This window comes from Chrysemys picta, chromosome 1 (assembly GCF_011386835.1).
Source record: "Chrysemys picta bellii isolate R12L10 chromosome 1, ASM1138683v2, whole genome shotgun sequence".
In the NCBI taxonomy this organism is placed as follows: Eukaryota; Metazoa; Chordata; order Testudines; family Emydidae; genus Chrysemys; species Chrysemys picta.
In genome coordinates this window covers 195,269,269-195,291,127 of record NC_088791.1, presented here as the reverse complement: position 1 = coordinate 195,291,127, position 21,859 = coordinate 195,269,269, and the positions used below count along the sequence as shown (strand labels likewise).

The window sequence follows — 21,859 nt, the reverse complement described above, 5'->3', positions numbered from 1 at the left end:
TAAGGATATGTCTACACTGCACACTAAGCCAGGGATCTGACTCAGGTTTGAGCCCAGGCCCCTCCTTCTGTCCACATATAAATCAGTCTGACTCAGGTGAGCAAGCACTCAGGAACTGGATCCTAGGACCCTCCTAGGAGCCCAAATCCCCCTGTCAGTCCAGGCCCTGTCACTTTGCAGTGTGGATGCAGGTCAAGCCACGGACCCATGACAGAAGTCTGCACAGTGCAGGCTGGATGCATTAGCGCAGCTGTGAGACCCCGGATCCACAATGCAGTGTGGATGCTCAAGTGCAGGCTTAGAAACACTGAGTCCACAAGCCCAGGACCCAGAGACATGTGTTTACAATGCAGTGTAGACATACCCTTAGTGACTTATGCCGGATCACAAAGGACGTCTATGGCAAAGCTGGGAGGGAAATAAGGTCCAATTATTACATTGATAGCTTGGGACTTGGGAGTCCCTCTTCAATTCTCTTCTCCTCTGACCTTGGGCAAGTTGTTTAGTCCCTTTGTGCTTCAGTTCTCCATCTGTAAAACTGAGATAATAGAAATTCCCTATATCACGGGAGCATAGTGGAGATAATAATAGGTGTTGTACAAGTAGCTAAGGTACTCAGAGCTGGGGATATACTCAGGACTCCCACACCTGTGTTATTTTTCATGAGAGAGAGAGAGAGCTGGCCTGTAAGCAGGTTGAGAGTGGGTGAGTGTAAGGAGGAAGACAGTAAGACAGGGTGCGGTTCTCATATTAGCATTTTATATATATATTGATATGAAACTGTAACTGAGAAGCCTCCTTGAAAGAGTGGATTTTAAGAAAGGATTCAAAGGAGGAGAGGGCAGAGGTATGGCAGATAAGGTGAGGATGGCAGTTCCTTGTATGCGGTTAGCATGAATGAAGACATACGGGCATAGGAGAAGGATGTGAAGGGAGCAGTCAGCTAAGCAAGCCGGGATGAGTGAAGACAATTTAGAGGGGGCAAGAGAGGAGGCAAGGACAGAAAGGTAGAAAGGAGCAAATGTGTGACTAGCATTGAAGGCAAAAACAAGGAACTTGAATATGATTCTTTGATGGGAAGAAATCTGCTTCTGGTAGAACAGTCTCTTTTGTGTAATCCTCGATGTTAGGTCGAGAGACTTCCTATAATTGTGTAGCAAACAATGCAAGTAGCCTGATGAGACAAACCAAAGCATTTCTTTTAGAGGGGCACTGAGCACCATCTAGTGACAATTACTGTAACAAAGAAAAGCACTAGCCAGCACTCGTATCTAGCTCACATTCAGTTCAGAGTAATCTAATCGAAACAAACCAGTAGTGCACCCTACTTAAGGCATACATTGCATGCAGTCCCAATTCCACACTGCATATTTCTTTTTATAAGGATATCATTTGGTATTAAAAACAAAATCTCTGTGTTTGGGGAGAAGATGTCAAAAGGAGATTGACGAGTTCTTTCTCTCTCTCTGCTATTCAAAATCAGATAATGCAGTAAATTATAAATGTGAAGCTTTTTATGGAAAATGTAATCATAGAGCTACATTGGATCTGAAGTTGCATGGATCCAGTGGCTGGAAACACCTGCCTGGGGCTATGGCGGGACAGCAGCTACCATTTTAGACTATAGATCGAAGTAGCAGACATGGAAAGTTTGTCCTGTAGTTTGGCTCTGGTTTGTGAAGGTGGATTATTTTCTGATACATCCCCACTTAATTCCCTGCTTAAAGCCCATTTATGTGAGCTTTATTTGTGTGAGGGGATGAATTTAATCTCCTGTGAACAGATTTACTGTTTTTTTTGTTTGTTTTTTTGTTTTTGAGTCAGTGGAAAACAGTGAGTTAGAGAGAGGAAGTCCTGATGGAGAGTTTGGTGAAAACTTGATAAGAGTACATTTTTCCCTCACACACTGTGTAGGTTTAGCTTGGCCAAACTGTATGAAAAGCTCCGAGCTACGTTTAATCAGAATACTGTGCTTTTTTAAATAACAAAAACTCTACAAAATATTATTTGAGAAAGCGGCACTACTGCATGTTGCTGTGATGGAATGACCAGATGTGTCATACATTGGATCAAAAAAATCCTTCTGTTCATAAAAATCTACATATAAAAAATAATGCCATGAAAACTGTTTTTATTCCTTTCTACTTATTTTGTATGCAGTTTGGTGCTACTTCAAATATATTTCTTACATATAATACCTGTTACTTTTGGTGGGAAAAATGCTTTGCTTTTTACATCCAGATAATTTTGCTTGATATATTCCAATAGGTTGCAGTCTTCACCAGCTGAGTTATTCCCCTTTTTGGACTGAGCCAAGTCATCCATAAGTGTTTTGAGAGAAAATTACTTGAAAATATTTATATTTAAAGGCATACTGCCAATTTTAAAAAACATATGCTATAAGCAAATAAATGAATTTACTTATGATACTAACACCTTAAAATATTGAAAAGGAAAGAATTTTAAGAATGTAATTTGCCTACCACTCTTTATATACTTTGTTTACTTTTAATATTTCTGACAGTTTGGACAATGAAAATCGATGAGGTCGGTCACTTTTGTTTATAGAGTTTAACTTTAAGACAATTGACAGCATGTGGGGGGAATTGCTTTGCCCTTACAGAGCTTCAGTGAAGTCACTGAGGCTCTGCCCAGGCATATCATTAATCAACATTCAGTAAATTGCACGATTGGGGCCTTAATTTCTTGGATCCTTATCCATTGCCAACTGAAGTCAATGACAAAGTTCCTGTTAACTTCAGTGGTGTTATTTCAGGACCTTTGTGATTGACTTGATTTCAAACACTGCACAGGAATGATTATATGTTTTAAAACAACTGTTTAAATTACTTTATTTTTTTTAAATTGTGGAATCATTTCTGCTAGTCAGGTTTTATAAAATTTTGCTTTTACAAAATTTAAATTTTGGATGAAATTTAACTTCGGAATGTCCTTTCATTTAACTAGGAATTGAAACCAAAATTTGAAGTAACCATAAGTTACTTAGCATCATGCCCAGGTGCAATAGATTGACTGGTAGAAAAGACTTTGCTACTGTTGATGCTTTGAAACTACCCATATCAAGACTGACTTTTATTTATATTAGGGCTGTCAAGCGATTAAAAAAATTAATCGTGATTAAACGTGCAGTTAAAAAAATTAATCGTGTGATTAATCGCGCTGTTAAACAGTAATAGAATACCATTTAAATATTTTTGGATATTTTCTACATTTTCAAATATATTGATTTCAATTGCAACACAGAATACAAAGTGTACAGTGCTCACTTTATATTTATTTTTTATTACAAATATTTGCACTGTACAAAACAAAAGAAATAGTATTTTTCAGTTCACCTAATACAAGTACTGTAGTGCAGTACTTCTCAAAGTCGGGCCACCGCTTGTGGTTCGCCGCTCCAGGCCAATGGGGGCTGCAGGAAGTGGCGCGGGCCGAGGGACGTGCTGGCCGCCCTTCCCGCAGTCCTCATTGGCCTGGAGCGGCGAACCGTGGCCAGTGGGAGCAGCGATCGGCTGAACCTGCTGACGCGGCAGGTAAACAAACCGGCCTGGACTGCCAGGGGCTTTCCCTGCACAAGCGGCAGACCAGCTTTGAGAAGCACTGCTGTAGTTCATGAAAGTTGAACTTACAAATGTAGAATTATATAAAAAATAACTGCATTCAAAAATAAAACAATGTAAAACTTTAGAGCCTATAAGTCCACTCAGCCCTACTTCAGCCAATAGCTCAGACAAACAAGTTTAGTTACAATTTGAAGGAGATAATGCTGCCCGCTTCTTGTTTACAGTGTCACGTAAAGAGCAGACCGACTCATGTTCATTTTCATCATATGTGTCAGTATTTATTTTCTTTTTTGGCGGTAGGGTTCTGTAATTTCCACATCTGAGTGTTGCTCTTTTAAGGCTTCTGAAAGACTGCTCCACACCTTGTCCCTCTCAGATTTTGGATGGCACTTCAGATTCTGAAACGTTGGGTCGAGTGCGGTAGCTAATTTTAGAAATCTCACTTTGGTACCTTCGTTGCATTTTGTCAAAATTGCAGTGAAAGTGTTCTTAAAACGAACATGTGCTGGGTCAACATCTGAGATTGCTATAACATGAAATATATGGTAGAATGTGGATAAAATAGAACAGAAGACATACAAATCTCCCCCAAGGAATTAAGTCACAAATTTTATTAACGCATTATTAACGCATCAGCATGTCCTCTGGAATGGTGACTGAAGCATGAAGGGGTATACGAATGTTTAGCATATCTGGCACGTAAATACCTTGCAACACCAGCTACAAAAGTGCCATGCGAACGCCTGTTCTCACTTTCAGGTGATATTGTAAATAAGAAGCAGGTAGCAGTATCTCCCGTAAATGTAAACAAACTTGTTTGTCTTAGGGATTGGCTGAATAAGGAGTAGGACTAGAGCCTACAAGTCCACTCAAAGTTTTACATTGTTTTGTTTTTGAGTGCAGTTATGTAACAAAAAAAAATCTACATTTGTAAGTTACACTTTCAAAATAAAAAGATTGCACTGCAGTACTTGTAAGAGGTGAATTGAAAAATACTGTTTCTTTTATCATTTTTACAGTGCAAATATTTGTAATAAAAATAATATAAAGTGAACACTGTACACTTTGTATTGTGTGTTGTAATAGAAATCAATACATTTGAAAATGTAGAAAAACATCCAAAATATTTAATAGATTTCAGTTGGTATTCTGTTGTTTAACAGTGCAATTAATCGCGATTAACGTTTTAAACCGTGATTAATTATATATAAATAAATCCTTAAATTAGCTGATAGGGGATTCTTTACTCAGTTCTGATATTTGACTCCAGTATGGAGATTTGTGAGCACTTAAAACCCCACCTTATATCAATCAGCATTCATGCAAATCATGTATCACCTTGTGTAAACTTTAGTCCTTTGACACACCAAGCTACAGAATCATTACATAGACTCTATCTATATTTTTCATGATGAAATATGTCTCAGCTGACTGAATTCTTAGATAAGCATCATTCACAGAGCAGATGCCTATCATTCTCAAAAGATATTAATTAGAGCTGAGTCAAGAATGGGAATTCCATTTTGTGGAGGATTTTGAGATTTCAATTTTTTGTTTTAGTTTTGATTTGGAATGAAACCCAACATTTCAAAGTTCTCCATGAAAGAAATGTCTGAAAACAATTAATTTTGGATCAATTAAAATATTTTGTATTGACAATCTAAATGTTTCATCTCCAGTTTGACTTTTTTATATATAATACAAATTTCCAAAAATTTCTACACAAAAAGTTTTTGTTTGTTTGTTTTTGAAAAAATGCATTCTGAAAATGTCAAAACAGGAAGTTTTGACATTGACAGACCTTCCTCCCCTCCCTTTTTTCTCTGTAACAAAACTTTGATGCTATTGACATGATTTCACAAAGCATTTCTATTTCAACATAATTGCATTTTCTGATGGAAAACTATTCCACAGAAGTTTTTCCAACCAGATCTAGTATTAATGTTCAAGAAGCTGATGCTGTATTATTTACATAGGCAAAGTGCCCCAGGAAGTCAATGGAAATTTTGCCTGTGTAAAAAGCATGATATCAGGCCATAAGTAGTATCGTTCAGCTTGAAAATTTTATATAGCATTTCATATTGCACCCAAAGGATGTACATTAAGGAATATCTTCTATCTTAATGAATATTGTTATGAAATAGGGAATCACCTGAATTTATAGTCTAATACAGGGCTTCTCAAATTGGGGGTCGGGACAACCTTAGGAGGTCATGAGGTTATTACATGGAGTCACGAGGTTATTACATTGGGGGTCACGAGCTGTCAGCCTCCACCTGAAACCCCGCTTTGCATCCAGCATTCATAATGGTGTTAAATATATAAAAAAGTGTTTTTAATTTGTAAGGGAGAAGCGGGTCACACTCAGAGGCTTGCTATGTAAAAAGGGTCACCAGTACAAAAGTTTGAGAACTACTGGTCTAATACATTTCATAAAACACAGGGCCACAGCCAGGACTTACAGGGCCTGGGACAAGATGTTCTGTAAGAGTGGGATTTAATAAGCTTGGGGGCGGAGGTTAGGTTGACGGTGGAGTTTGGAGACATCTAAAAGTGGAAATGCAAAACTGACATGTAAAGGTATATCCAGAAATTAACAGCGCCTTAAAAATGGTGCTGTCTATGGGGGCATCACTCCCACTCCCTGTTAAACAGCTGAACAGTGAGTGTGAGAGGAAAGTGTGCTGTGGTATTACTGCCTCCCTGAAGAGGGCAAAAAGAGCTCATATCAGGCCTCCTAGTCAGGTTGGGCCCAGGACAACATTCCTGGTTAAACTCCCTGACAGCAGCCTTAACAAGACAAATTGCAGATCTATTTAAAACATATGTGTCATCTCATGTTAAAATATATATTTCCCACATTGTAACACTCTCATATTCATAACATAGAATCCAAGGTCTGAAACAATTCTACCTATAGCATGAAAACCAGTCAGTTTAGGATAGGGTTGCCAGTTATGGTTGTATGTATCCCTGGAGTTTTCATCACACCACATACTCTTTAACTAAAGATTAATCTTTAGTTCCTGGAGACTCCAGGACAATCCTGGAGGGTTGGCAACCCTAGTTTAGGAATGTTTGAACTGTACACTTTATTCAGCTGGTTGGATGTGTTTTAAAAAATATGTGCAGTCCATGTTATGAGACATGGAGGATAAGAAACATTTTTCTCTTTTGGAAATTTCTTTCCCCATTTTGGTCTCAGTCTTGCACGTAACTTTGCATGGTTAAATCCCTGGGTCTGTGTAAAGCTCCACTAGCTTTACCAGTGTCTGAAGTAACTTGCAAGGTCAGAGCCTTTGTCAAGTCAGGTCTCTGAGTCCCCTCTAATAAACAAGAAGTTTAAGTTTAGAAAAGACCACAGCACTGCTCACTCCCTATGATCCTGACTCAGCTAAGCATTTAAGCAAATGCTTATGTCTATCCCTATTCAGGAAAGCACTTACGTATTTCATTGAGGTCAAGGGTCTTAGGCATGTTCTTAAAGTTAGGCACATGCTTAAGTGCTTTGCTGTGCTGGGGTTTATAGCTGCAGGTTTCAATGTGAATGAAAACTTCAAAAGAAAAACGCCGAGACAAGCCAGGGAGACAGGGTTTAGAGAGAAATCTGAAGTGGGAATGTTTGCTGGTCCTAGCAGTCTTTCCCCATCTAGCACTTTCTTATGTCTTTATTTTATTCATTGTCAAAAGCTGCCATTTTTAAAATCTTTGAACCATTATTGAAAATGATAAATAATATATAATGTAACATAACTTTCTTTCTATTTAATCATAACAATTTCAGAAAAGATATAAAATAAAACAGAAACAATATAAACATTTTTATTATATGGGCTGTGATTTGATAGGCCAATATTTTCCTGCCTGTTCAATACAATGCCCAACCCTGCAATCAAATCCACGCAGGCAGATAGATCCCTGTGCCAGTGGGGAGCCCTAATGAAGTCAAAGGTTCTGCATAGGCTCAGGGCTCTGCCTGTGCTTATTAGCTTTTAAGGTAGATAGTAAATTCTCTGGTGAAGGTTTCAATCTGAAAAATTCTTAGCACGCTATGAATTCTATAACAAATGTTACATAATAGTAGAACTTGGTAAGATCTAATCTCTCATCTGTTGTGCACTGAAATCAACTGAAGTCAACAGGAGGTTTGGGTGAATGAAGATTGTAGGCTGGAGAGGGATTAGTACTGCCGCATGCTTTTAAATGGTTGTGTGGGAACTTCTTCAGACTCTACACATGTTGGAGAGCTGGAACTGATATTTCAAGCTACATAATATTTTTGAGCACAAACATAAACTAAGTTATGAAGTTAATTAGAGTGGAAGTCACCCAGCGCAAGCATTGTGCAATGCTTTGAAAATTTTGACAAAAAGGTTCTAATCTTTTGGATGTCTTGCTCATTGTTTGGAGATGAAAAGGGAGGAAATCAACATCCCCCTGAAGTACAATTACTGTAAATTGCTTTCTTTTCTTACTGTTCATAACGAAAATGGGAAAGTAACCACAATTTACCTACTCTGCACAGGCGCAATAATTAAATGAAATAGACATAGATTGTGAAAAGATATCGTGCAGTACAGTTGGACTATATATAAATTTCCATAGGCAGACAGTAAATTATCTTATCACAATACTAACTCTGAACTATTCTGATGTTACGAGTAGACATGCTGCACTAACATTAAATCAACCCCTCATTCTTTTTGTCACATCTACCAGCCTGTTGGTGTCACCTGTCTACAGCTGCAGCTTTCTTGCAGGTCGCTTTGAAGCAAAATATAATGTCTAGCAGAGGAGAAGTCTGTGAGTGAGTAATCAAAGCCAGGTAGGAAATGCTGGAAGGAATATGGGGCTCTGTATGAATCCCTTAGAGCGAAAGATGGAATCATAACTAAAGCTATGGGCAGAACTTATCCCCGTGCTTGTGCAGGGCCCAAATCAGGGAGGGAGGGTAATGAAGGCTTGTTCAGCCTCGAACTCTTGTTAGGGCAGCCCGGAGGCTCTTCAGACATTAGTTGGGGTACAGGGCCACCTTGACAACACTCCCTCCTACTCCCTGAACACATGCCATCTTCCCTCGAACAAATCCTGCACCATGAATTGGCCCCTATTTTTATACTTCTCTAGTGCTGCATTGTGTTGTGAAAAATGTCCACTAAATGCCAAGGGGGGCAGTACTAAGCAAACGGTCATCAGTTACAGTGAAGCTTTACTTTCCCTTTGTTTCATAAATGGGAGGGTCGTGGGGCCGTGAGAGAGGATGGGCTCGTAGGCACTGGCTGTTTGGTTTTCTACTGTCTGATATTTGTGTGCACCCACCAAGAAGCTTCCAATCTACTTTCCTGCTACCACTTTATTATTATTATTATTTATTTGTTAATTGGGCTAGCACCTAGAGGTCCCAAGCAGAGCTCTGTGCCCCATTGTGTGAGGCACTATATGCTCAGATGGCAAAAAGACTGTGTACAGTTATTGTTATCCTGTGGGGCCCGGATCCTGCAATGCCGATTGCAAGATTGAGGCTACTCTTAGCTAACATCCTAACAGTGGGAATGTTTCTTGTTTCATCACATTTTTGGTACGAACTTAAAATAGCTGTTTGGGAAATCTATTCATCCTTTAAAGTATGCCTTATGGGGTAAATTCTGCTCCCACCACTCAGCCTGGGTAACCAGGCTCTGCACTGGAGAGGTCTGAGATGTCCAGGGGAAGAGGAATCCTGTCCCCAGCCCATGGAGCAGCTGTGAGGCTGCAGTAGCTCACATGGCCTCTTTGCTCACCTTCCACAAGGGTAATGACTGTGGATTAGTGTGGTCACAGAGCCACCAGCCTGCCCCTGTAACACATGCAGTCAACCCTACAGAGCTGTGTTCCATAGCGCATAGTTGGTAGAGACTGCCTGCCATATCTTTGAGAATCCTGTTCCTCCTTGCACACCAGTTCTGCTGCTTGCCCTGTATCTGCTACAATGCCTGCAACATTGGGGCAGAGCATATTTTCCCTTGTGTGAAAGGTGAAATCTGTTTCCTAGTTACACTACAGCCCCCAATGTCATTAACGAAGGGAAAACTGGAAAAATGATAGCCCCCAAAACAATTTCAGCTTTTACTTAAAAAAAACCCACCACATTTCCATACTTCAGTATTGTCATCCCAAGCATTCAGAAAGAATGAGTCAGGACTCCAAAACACCATGAGATTGGCTTAAAAAAATAATGAGTTTTAAAAGTAATCTGTGTTGGGTGCTTATTATTTTTCCTTCTGGTTTTTGAGCCTTTATGAGTCATGTTTATAGCTTGTCTCCTAAACCACGGAGGCTAGAAGTTTATTTTTTGTTGGGGTTTTTGTTGTTTCATTTTTTATTTTATGAAAGCTGAGATTTTCACATCATCTCTTGCCTCCAGGAGCTGGGGCTTTAACAAAAACGTCAAATGTTTTGAGACGTACAATAAAAACACAAGAGCTGGGAACACTGAATTTGAGTGTTTGTGTGCATGCTTTTTAACTTTGTCCATACTGTATAACCTTTTCATCCTCCCCAAGACCATTAAAAAAATAAAATTGCCAGCAGTTCAGCACTCAACCCTTTGGGGGCAGGGATTATCTTTTTTCCCATGTTTGTACAGCACCTAGCACAACGGGGTTCTGGGCCATCCTACGCATTATGATAATATAAAGAATAATAATGAACAATAAAGCAGCATCATGTACACACTCAGATGAGAGGGGGGATAAATTATGGGCTCCAGTTCATTTGCTTTATAGCTAAAAATAACAGTATAATAGATCAGACAAGATATAAACTGTCAATACCTCAGGTAACTAGGCCTGAGATTAATGCACATATTCAGACATGGGGTAAATAGATTAGACTTCTCTGATGTCAATGGAGTTGTACACCAAGTCTGACTTTGGCCCTGAATCGGTAAATCCCCAGGGGATAGCCTGTATGAAACCCTGTCGAATTTGGCCCATTTCATCTGACATCTGCATCCTGCTTCAGAGTGGCATGTCACACTTACTGCACATCAGATCACACCTGCCTAAGCTGTCATAGGCAATTGACTTTTTTTTGTTTAAAAAAAAAAAATCTGGTAGCCGCATATCATCAAGAAAAACAACATTGTTTTTAGGACCTCTTATCTCTTCGCTCCCAAATATCCTGTTTCTTCGAGCTGCAGTAGCCAGGACCAATAGAAACCTCTTCCTGCCATTGGCTGACTTCATTTCCCAGAGTTAGCACAATCTCATCCGCTCTAAACAACTTCATCAAAACTTCTTTCTGGTCAGAGCGAAGCAATAATTATTATTAACAATTATTAGCGATCAATAATCTTAATCACATTATGGCAAGCACTATTAAGGTAAGAAAGGGGTACATTTTTATTGGACGTTTTTTCAATAATATGTTCTTTGGTTTCCTTTATCAACACAGATAAGTTAGAACTGGGCAACACCCCCACTGCCACAATAGAGGACAACAAGATTTCCTTTGTACTGCCTAGTAAATTTCCTTTTTCCTACTCCAACCATCCGCAAGGCTTAAAAACTTCTAACTCGGAAAAAAAATTGGGTTTTTTAAATTCACTGTTCAGTGCTGTGGATTGCATATGCAAAGCCCTTTTATGAGAGCTTCGAATTTTCTTGTAGGTATCATTTCTGACAACTTGGATGTGTATCTGGATTGCCGTAAGGGGATAGGTTGTTCACTGAAAGAAAGAAAAAAGGGTTCCTCAGAATGCTGAACCTTTGGATACTTTTAAATGCTTCCCCTATTGACAGGGACACAAACATTTGCACATGGAAATGAAGAGACATCAGCTCTTGTTTTGAGTAATGCAGATGTTACAGATTTATTTTTGTGGAAACTCTATACTGATATTCAGGATTTTTCTTAAATGTTGTTTTAACGGTGGTGCCATTCTGCTTGGTGTGTGCTTTTTGTCTTTATTTTTTGGACAATAAAAATCTGTCATTGATTCATAACTAACTTTTATGAGTAAGCATTATTTTAACAGCTGTTTAAAAGACTGCTTTGCTGAGTTTTGCAGGTTTCTTTGCTCAGATAGCTGAATAAATCTATCTAATTTTTGCTGTACTATGTTGCAATACATAGCAGTTACAGATATAGCAATAGCTATGATTAATTGCAGAAGAAAGCTAACTGTAACTGAATGCCTGGTGATAATGAAACCAGTTTTATGTGAAGTACAAAACTACACGTACAATAAGGACTCTGCATCAGTGGGGGGGGCGGTTTCAGATACAGGACCGAGATATTTAATCACTTTGAGGTATTACATATTTTTATACTTTTCCAATTATGATGGAGATATAGTAAATGATATAGGACAGCAGCAATGGCAGGCCGCTAAATAATTGAAGCTGATGTTTGATTTCTGAATAACTTCTGCTTTGTTGTTTGAATTTGTCAGGTGTTTGATGCTGTTTTTGTTAAAAAATTTGTAATATGAAAATCTTGCCTGAGAATTATTTGAATTGTGTGCATGTGTGTGTATGTCTGTATATATTTATAAAGCAGTCTGTTCTTATCTTTTTGTAATGAGGGATGCTTTCAAGAGTCTACCTACAAAGATCAAAATATGAATCTACTTTGCATTGTGGGCCAATACATGTCATATGCTGAGTGCTCCCTGCAACAGCTGGGCTCCTATTGATTTCAGTGGCAATTTACGGGCACTCAGCACCTGGCAGGAGACATTCAGCACTTTACAGGATCAGGCTCTATATGAAAATTTTGAGGTTCCTAGAGTCAGCATGTTTGCTGCTAAGAGAAAGTGCTGTGTATTAATTTAGTAATGATGAGCTGACATTTCTTTTAAGCAGGAGCGTCCTGATGTGAGTGGGAAATTTTGCTTAAAAACTGAAGGCACAATATGCCTAAATGCAGTATAAGGTTTTTTGGTTTTTTATATTTCTATATTTTTCTTTAGTATATTTATAGTGAGGTCAATGTTAATAACTATTATAACACTATTATGTTGTTGTTCTATTACTGCCTTCCAGCACAGTGATAAGAGCAACTAGCTGCATTTTACACGGCAGTTCCTTAAATCGAAGCTTCAGTAGAGATAGCAAAGGTCTCCTAAGTGAAATAATAATTATATTTTGCCACCTCATTTTGGGCCAAATCCTACAGTGGAGTTTTGCCTGATTAAGGCCTGAAGGACTTTGGCCCTACTTTGCTGGAAAGTCCTTAGTTTTGATGCCAGGATTTAATTTATGTCCATCCACAATGTAAATTAACTGGGGCGAAATTATAAAAGTTTTAGACTCTAAACTAAGGAAATATATTTAACATGAAGATCATTTCCAGTCCCAAGAGGTTCAATTCCTGTTCTAGCTAGAGTAAATGAAGCAAGTATTTGACTGAGAGAGTGATCAGAAATAAACATTTCTGTCTATAGGCTTAAAATGTAAAAAGCAACTGTATAATTTCTCACTTTTTTTTGCCATTTCAGAATAGCAAGCCAGCTCCTCAGCTGCTGTAAATCAGTGTACCTCCATTGATGGACTACATTGATTTACACCAGTTGAGGATCTGGGCCAAAGATTGTAAGCCTTCTAAATAGTCCAAATTGAATCTATGCATTTGTCTTTTAGTCACTTCTATAGGAGCCTTACACATTCATCAAAGGTGAGAGTTTGGCTCAGAATATTTGTTTTTATTTATAACTGAGTAGAAATTATTATTGATTTATACATACAGAGAGATGGACTTTCAGTATAATTCATTGATTCACTGTTCTTTAAAATGCCTAAGGGCCCAATCCTGCAAACACTTAACACTCTTAACTTTAAGCACAGGAGTAGCCCAATTGACTTTATTGGGACTAGTTGGTATATTTAAAGTTAACTATGTATGTGAGTGTTTCCAGGATCAAGGGCCTATGTCACGAATGTGATATCTCTGTCATCCTGTAAATAAGCTAATATGTGGATGCGCTCATGAATTCTAACTATCTACTATCTCATAATAACTGTCCCCCGATTATATGGAAAGCAGAATGTCCTGGGATGAGCTGTCAAACTAATTGGCAAAACTCAATAGATTCATAAGCTTTTTTGCTAGCAATCCTGGACTTTTGAATAAATTATTCAATTTATACTTTAGGAATAACCGTACAGAATCAAACCAGTTGTCCATAGAGTTCAGTATGTTGTCTCCACCAGTGGTCAATATCAGCTGCTTTAGAGGAAAGTGCAAGAAACCCTATGGTGGAAAAATGTAGAATAATCTGCCTTCAGAGAAAGTTTCTTCCTAACTCCCATAATTTAGTAGTTGGTTTAAACCTGAAGCATGAATGGTTATATATCTAATTTGTTTATTTATGTTACCCATCTAACTTATTATTCTCATTATTCATATAAATGGCTAAATCTTTTTTGGAATCTGAAGGATAAAATGCTACTTCAGGCAGAAGTCCTCCTGACAATTGGGATATCAAATACTAAGAAGCAATGTTTTCTTCCAGCGCAAATTGTAACCTGAAGATGTGTGCAGTGTATGCAGAACACTATGTAAAGAAAATGAGGGCTAGAAAATAAATACAGTACCATTGATTGTAGGCTTCTATTTTTCTTTCTTAGAATGACATGAAAAAATAATCCAATCTCCCCTTGTGGTTGATATTAACATACTTATCTTGAATTTCTTTTTTTCTATCACCTTTCAGTGATGGAAGGAATGTCAAATGCAAAAATGTCTATTTTCAACTGGAATTTGAATTCCACATCCTACAGCAGGCCCCACTTATTTTGTTCTCTTTGCCTGCCAGTGCAATTACAGTTATTTTTAATAAGAAAAAGCTATTGAGTAATTAATAATCGACATTTTATAATGGCTTATCAATTACACATGTGGACAGTTCTCTTAGCCTAATCTACCTCTAAATATATATGCATTCTCCTTTTTATGACTAGTTTCCTTTCCGTGGTTGACTTGGAAGCTATTGTCTATGAGATAAAGTGTCTACATATTTGATACAGGAATTTGGAATACTTGAGGTTGCCAGGGCTGGTGTTACAAATTCTGTAGGTCTCCATGGACCATTGGTGTGCTGATTAAATCAATATATACTGTACAAGAACCTTTCATCAGAAATCTTAGTCTTCAACTCTAAGCTACTCTATATAGCACTGTTGCTCCCCTCCCCGCCTTTGAAAGGCAAAATACTTATTTCAAATATTTTTGAAACCAAGCAAAACTGAAGGCAGTTTCAAACTCTGCTGACGTCTTGTGGAAAGCTTTGAGAAATAATCTTTTTAGAGATAGGTGTGATTACTTTTCCGCAAACATCATTTGTGCATTATTGTGTATTTCTGTTAGTTGCATGAAAACAAAATATTAAAAGTTCATCGGTCCTTGTTGCTTGTTCCTCATTTGGATTCAGTCCAACAAAGCACTCAAGCATGTGCTGGACTATAAGCAAGTAAATAGCCCCATTGACTTCCATAAGACTACTCATCTGCATAAAGTTAAGCACACAGCTAAATGCTTTGCTGAATCAGGGCCTTAAAGCTTTTTGGCCTGATACTGTACTCCTTAATTCAGACAAAACTGTCATTGATTTAAATTGGAGTGTCGTTCAAATGAGGACTGCAGGATCAGGCCCCCATTTCTTTCCAGGACAAACAATTATAGTGCCACAAACATAAAGTTATGACATCAAGTAGAAGTAGATTAAATCTTGTAAAATAAACAAAACAAAACAAAACAAAAAAGGACCAAATTCAGCCCTGTTGTAACTCCACTTGATTTATGCCTGCCTTGCGTCAATCCTGACTTTGATCCAAAGATACAGTTTCCATATAAATGACTCTTTAAGTAAAGAAGAAGAGATGAAAAATACCTAATGGATTTTTTGTTTGGTTTGCTTTTAACAGAAGCTAAGCTATCTCTAAACAGCATGTTTTTGAAAAAGTTCCATGAGACTTCAACAGGCCTTTGAAGCGGTAATGTTGGTAGAATTAAACATTCTGAACACATTGGAGATCTCCTGCTGAGAAATGCAGAGGCATTTTAAAGAAATGTTAAGGCAAAACAAAAATGTTTATTTTTGAAGTGGCAATTCATAATCCAATAAGAATATTCATACCATTCATTTAAAAATGATTACTCCATATAATTTAGCTTTCTAAAGCAGCATAGCAGGTTTCTTTAGGAAATCAGTTAAATGGAAGAAATTGGCTTATGTCACTTATAGTATAATTTTTCGCAAGATAAAATTAAATAGTGGGGCACACTGGGTCTCCTCCAAAGCCTATTGAAGTTGGTGGGACTTTTTCCAATAGCCTTTGGATCAGCCCCATAATCAGCTAATTAAAAAGTAGCTTCTTTTGCTGGATGGTGATAGAATAGGGTGAGTGATACCTGCAGTTATTTTGACTGTTAGCATTGAAAAGGTGCATGCTAATGGACTGAGCAAATTGCCACATACTCTGCTTATTTTACTGTTGTTTATTTCTAAATTATTTGTTGCTCTCTGAGTGTGCTCATCACTGTGCAGAGCAGAGAAGTGGCCATGAGACTTGCCCTAAGGAGTTTACATGTACAGTTGCTGAATCTTATATCTAAGTGTGGGATATGTGTGTATGGGGTCAGGACCTAGTCGGCAGCATTGTGAATAAGCTGTTTTCAGACTGGATAAATGTCTCACCCCCACTTTATTTTTTAGCAATTAAGGGAGTTGTACAGTCCCATAGTAATACCCATCAGGGTGTTTGAGGAAATAGAGGCTGCAGGATATTTGGTAAGATTTGTCTTGGAAATCAATAGTAAGAGGAAGTTCCCAACACACAAGGGGCAGACTCTTCATGCTGCTTTCCATGTTTTCTCTCTCCCCCAGCATGCAGGCTCCCTTGAGAACAGTGCTGACAGGTTTTGTTATGTGGATACCAATCCCATTAGGAACAGAAATGAGAACAATAACTTATTTCACCTAGATCATGATATAGATATTGGTAATGATTTTCAATCTGCTCGCCTGTACTTAGTTTGAACTAGTGACCTAGAGGTGAAAGACACTGTGGAAATGATCATCCTACAAGTCTCACTTCTCTCACTAGTAAAATAATGGAACAAATATTAACATAAAAACAACATAATTAAACATCTAAACATTACAAGAACCCTGAGCACTAAGCAGTGTGTAAAGAATGCATTGTGCCAGGCAATTAAATTGTTTTTTAAATAGAGTTTGAAAATCAGTGGCTGGAGAGAATGCAGTAGATATAATGGGTCAAGTTCATCCAGGGCATTACTCCACTGATTGGAACGGCGACCTTTGACTGGTGTAAATTGGTGTAGCTCCATTGGTTTTGATGGAACTATGCCAATTTACACCAGCTAAAAAAATGATTTATTAAGAGCAGAATGTACATAGTTTGATTAAGAGAGAGATGATAAATTACAAGTATTTGGAGTGTGTAAATTCCAAGGAAGGGGAATGATTATTTAAGATGGTATCACCTAAAAATGCGGCCTTTATGGACTTTACAAACGTCAGAGAGAGAATGAGAGAGTCAGCCACAGAGCTGTGATGAGAACCCAAGAGTCCTCTGATTCCAGTCCTCTTCCCTAATCATTAGTGCACTCCCACTCGAAAAAGGAAATTTCTCACTTTAATCACCATTTGCAATTTTGTTGAGAGGGAACAGAGGATGGCATTTGAGCGCTATTTTCAAGTTTATGATTAAATATAGTGATATCACATAAGATTTTTTTAAAGCCTTGTTCTTTAGAGCTGAAAAACATCTTTTTTTAGACTATATGTTTATTACCTTGATAAACATTAAAATGCTGTCACAGCAATTACCTTGATGATAAAAGGTCTGTAGACAGATACTTCCTGTGTTCATTTCCGACCCTGATAACTTGCCAAATCAGGGAGTACCAATACAGGAAATGCTTTCAATAGGAACTTCCTATCTGCTAATATCTAATTCATTAAAAGGAACTAACCACTAAGTGTTCAATATAATGGGAATTCTCTGCTATCACTGTTTCAATTTAAACCACAGTGCACCAGATTTGTTTACATAAAGACCAGGGATCGGCAGTTACTGCATTCAACTACAAATTCTGTCTTATCACATTGGTGGCCCTGTATATTACATTATGTTTGTAAAGTACTTTGGGAGTCTTTGAGATTTCCCCCCCCCCCCACCCCATGTGCTGTGGTAGTAGTAACACGAAGACTGGGTTTTATTCTGTTTCATAACCTCATGGGTTAGAGATCTTGAATCTTTAAAAACATGTGGACAAAGTTATGAAAGTATACTGTAGGGAACAATCTTTCATTGGCGGCAAGATGAGCTAGAAGAGTCTTTTCCTTCCTTGATGTCTACGAATCTGTGTACTCATTTCTTACATGAACATCTATTCTCATGGGTTCTGTATTAACCAAAGTCTCTTCCCTGCCCATGTGGAAATGGGAAGGGACCAGCCAAATGGAATGCCCTCTGTAGAGCAGGGGATCTGTGCATTGGGCTGGGTGGTTTGATGGCAGGCCAGGTAGACTGAATGAGGAACTGAGGAGACTTGGCAGGGATACTCTCTATCTTCCCTATTTATGTGTTCTGCCACCCAGTTAACACCTCTCACCAGAGCTAACACTGGCATGTCCAATATGTAGTTTAGGGCATGTTCCAGATAGATTACTGAGTCATAGATGGCGCTTGTAATCTACTATCCAAGATACACTCATTTGAACTAACTGAAATGGAAATTTTGCCTTATTGGGCAGACAAATTAGGTAATGACTGACGTGCAAGTCTGGACTTTAGGTATGGAAAAGAGAAACATGGATCAAAGGAAAGAGAAACAAAGGCATAAAAACTCAAATGGCAATAGTAATATTTAGGTAAGTAGTTTCAGATACATGAATAGAAAGGACAAATCTTTTAGAAACCCGGAATGCTATCCAAGCCATATTGAAGTCAATGGGAATTTGGCCATGGATTTCAACAGGCCAAGGATTTCACGCAGTTGTTCAGGGCCTTGGGATTTAGAACCTGCTTCCTGTCTTTGGACCAGATTCTGATAATTGTTCAGCCAGTAACTCCTTGACTTCCAAGGAATCACTCCAGTTTACTGCCAGTATAACTGAGATTAGTATTTTAGCCTTTGCCTACAGGGTTGAGCACTGCTATGCCACTGAGCTTGTTCTATATCATACACATTGTGGCTTTGTCTTTGAAAAATAGACTCAAGTTCTGTTACCCCTAAACTGCTACCACAATGATGGATATCATTTTCAGAAGGACAGTTATTTAAACTGATATTACTTTTTAAAAGACTGTGGCATTTTAACTGCGGCTCTTAGAGTTAGACTTATAGACACTTTCAAACATAACCTGTGCTCCAACCAATCTGTTGGTATTATCTGGCAGAAGAAGGCAGTTGTGTACTGAGCAGTCTTCACAGTTACATTAACCTCAAACCAGCTAACTTTTGGAGCATACCTAAACTCCACCAGTCCACAGGGCAAAAAACTAGGTTGTTCCTAAACGTGGGCCTTGAGGAGCACAATGGTGGTATAATGACACAATCCGTCCTGCCAGGATTGTTAAACTAAAAGGGATTTAACATAAGCAGTCTGAACTAACTCTTGTCAACTTGCAAAGATTGTTGTTGTTGTTGTTAATCTTTGACATACTCACACCAACTTCGCTGATAACTTACATGTAGGATATTCCCTTGGTACAATAGCTACTGGAAGTGGTCAGAAAGATTTCTTCTTGCTAACCAGATCAGCCACCTAAGGCAAAGGCCAAAGATACAGTTCACAGCATATCCAAAAGCCCACTGCCATTTCATAATTTTTTTTGAGATTTAGCATCAGTGCACTGTTGCACATATAGTTTCCATGGAATGAAAAATCTGATTATTTAGTCTACACAAAGAAAGAAAAAGAAAGAAAGAAAAGGGGATCCTGTGCCTTTAATGCTGTTTATAACGGTTGGACAGAGCTTGTCAGGTGAAGGTTAATTGCTCTCCAGTTAAAGCAGTTCTCTGCACAGATGGGTTATCAGGGCTGAACACTCGTTACAAGATTAATCTCATTTCCGACAAGACTTCCTTTTCCTTCAACTGATTTTTGCTCAGCCATTGGACCTGTCATCAGCCGTTAAAAGAAGGGTGGATTACCTCTGGGATATTAATGCTTGTGTGCAGCAAAACAATACAAAATGTGTGTCGTATCGGCAGGGAACATCTTTAGGAGACAGCACATTTTAGTGCCTTACGAAGGTCGAGATTCATAAACAACTGAAACAATCAGGAGTATTTGAATTGATGCTCTTAATGAACACAAACGCAAGCTGATTCATCCAGAGCCCCTTTTTGAATGTCAGGCCTTTTCTAAATGTATGATTTTTTTAAGTTCCCAAACTGTATCTCTTTGTTGACATTTCAAATGAACAATTTGATATTTCTTAGATGTGTATTGTTTGTGGTGTGCTACAGTACTCTATAAAGATTACTTCAAAATAAGCTTAATCAGACCCTTTTCTTTAAGAAAATAAATGAGAAGCTTGAGTGGTTCAATCAATATTTGTTTAAGCAAGAGGCAGTGTGGCACGGTGGTGAGAGTACGGAACTCAAAATCAGAAATTCTGGGAATCTATTTCTGACTCTGCCAACTGAACTTATTGAATCAGATTTTCCATTCCTTTATGCTAGGGTAAATTAGAATTAAATCCATTGAAGTGAAAGGGGCTACAGTGGTGTAAAATGGATGTGAGAGGAGAATCAGGCTCATAATGTGGCCTTGGACACGTAACCAAATCTCCATTTTACCCAGCATTGTAATGGTGTGGGAAACTCAGCGAGGTTCTGAGCAGCTAGACAGAGAGAGTGAGTTCACAGGAGGCACAGGTCTAAACACAGAACTCTCTCTGGAGTTTGGGTTTATTTCAGGAGTTCTGATATAACCAAAATAACACAACTTGGCAAAGTCTCTGGTTACCAAGTTTCTTCCTTGCAGATTTACAATCAGTAAATTCCAAAACAAAAAACAAATATTCAAACCAACAAACAGGGTAGTTCTTATGTTTCCTCAGAGCTTCCTGTCCTGGCTTCTGATCAGCAAAATCCCTGTCCATTTAAGGTGCTGAGTCTTTCCATTGACTACAATGGGCTTTGAATCAGGCTCATAGTCCACTAGGTCATTCAAGGCTGTAGATACAGCTAAAAAGAGAGCTCTGAGAAGGGTCTAAAGAGGGAAACTTGTGAGTGCGTGGGCATTATAGTTCTGATCCAGCAAAACACTTAAGCACATGCTTAATTTAAAGCATGTTAGTGGTCCTCTTGACGCCTAAAGTTAACCACACATTTTCATGATTTGCTGTTTTAAAGCCTATGGAATTTAAGCAAGATGTTTTGATCCCTATATATTTTTATTGAACTAACAAGACAAAACACTACGTGTACCCTTTTAAGTACACTGGTGTCTGTAATGTGTATGAAAAAGATAGTGGAATGTTAGCTAGTACAGGTGGTTGCAGATCATATGTACATGGTGAGATATGAAAATAGTGTTGTCTCAGAACTGGAGTGGGAATATGGGAGTGGGAGGGTTTGGTCATTGATCTGTGGGCAGGTCTACACTATCACTTAAATCAATCTAATTTATGTCACTCAGGGTGGTAAAAAAGACACCCCCTTGAGCGACACAAGTTACAGCGACCTAAGCACTGTCCACATCCACGCTATGTCGGCGGGAGATGCTCTCCTGCCAACATAGCTTCTGCCGCTTGCAGAGGTGGAGTAATTATGCCAACGGGAAAGCACTCTTCTGTCAGAATAGAGCGTCTTCACCAGATGCGCTACAGCAGCGCAGCTGTGCTGATGTAGCACTTCTAGTGTAAACCTGCCCTGTGTCTGGTAAGTAAGAAGCAAGATGATGTACTCTAAATGGCTCATTCCTAGAAGGTAAGGCTCCTGTGCAGTGAGATTGTAGTTCACACGGTATTATTAGAGCTTGTCAGAAACGTTCTTTTCCCTTAAAAAAGTTAAAACAAAATCAGAATTTTCGCCACAAAAATTTCCATTTTGTTGAAAAGCCATTTTTCCTCCAAAGAAGGTTTGATTATTGGTTTTAATCAGCTGCAATGATTAGGCAAAGCATGGGCTATTAAAGTGGGAGCATGTGGCTCATACAGAAATTGATAAAAGGGTACAAAGTGTGTTTGTATAGGTTTCTCTGGTATCAATATGGATTTAAGTTTATTTGTGGAATCTTAACCCTGTAT

General features: G+C 38.4%; 1 protein-coding gene across 16 annotated transcripts in view; it reads left to right on the top strand.

Annotated features, from left to right (window-relative positions):
- The window catches only part of ERG (ETS transcription factor ERG), a 215,664-nt gene that overhangs the window by 116,413 nt on the left and 77,392 nt on the right, over positions 1-21,859 (top strand). For 3 of the 16 annotated variants that reach the window (XM_065577437.1, XM_065577426.1, XM_008179835.3), the window contains exon 1: positions 11,155-11,229. The exons of 6 other annotated variants lie outside the window; for them this stretch is intronic. Coding sequence is in view for 2 of the 10 variants with exons in the window: in XM_065577432.1 (XP_065433504.1) it covers positions 10,930-10,947 (18 nt within the window). In the remaining 8 variants the exon portion in view is untranslated. Of the gene's footprint in view, positions 1-10,714; positions 10,948-11,154; positions 11,230-11,767; positions 11,878-21,859 lie in introns of those variants that run through there. 7 more of the 16 variants (XM_065577432.1, XM_005304434.4, XM_042859239.2 and 4 more) reach the window with 6 other exon arrangements.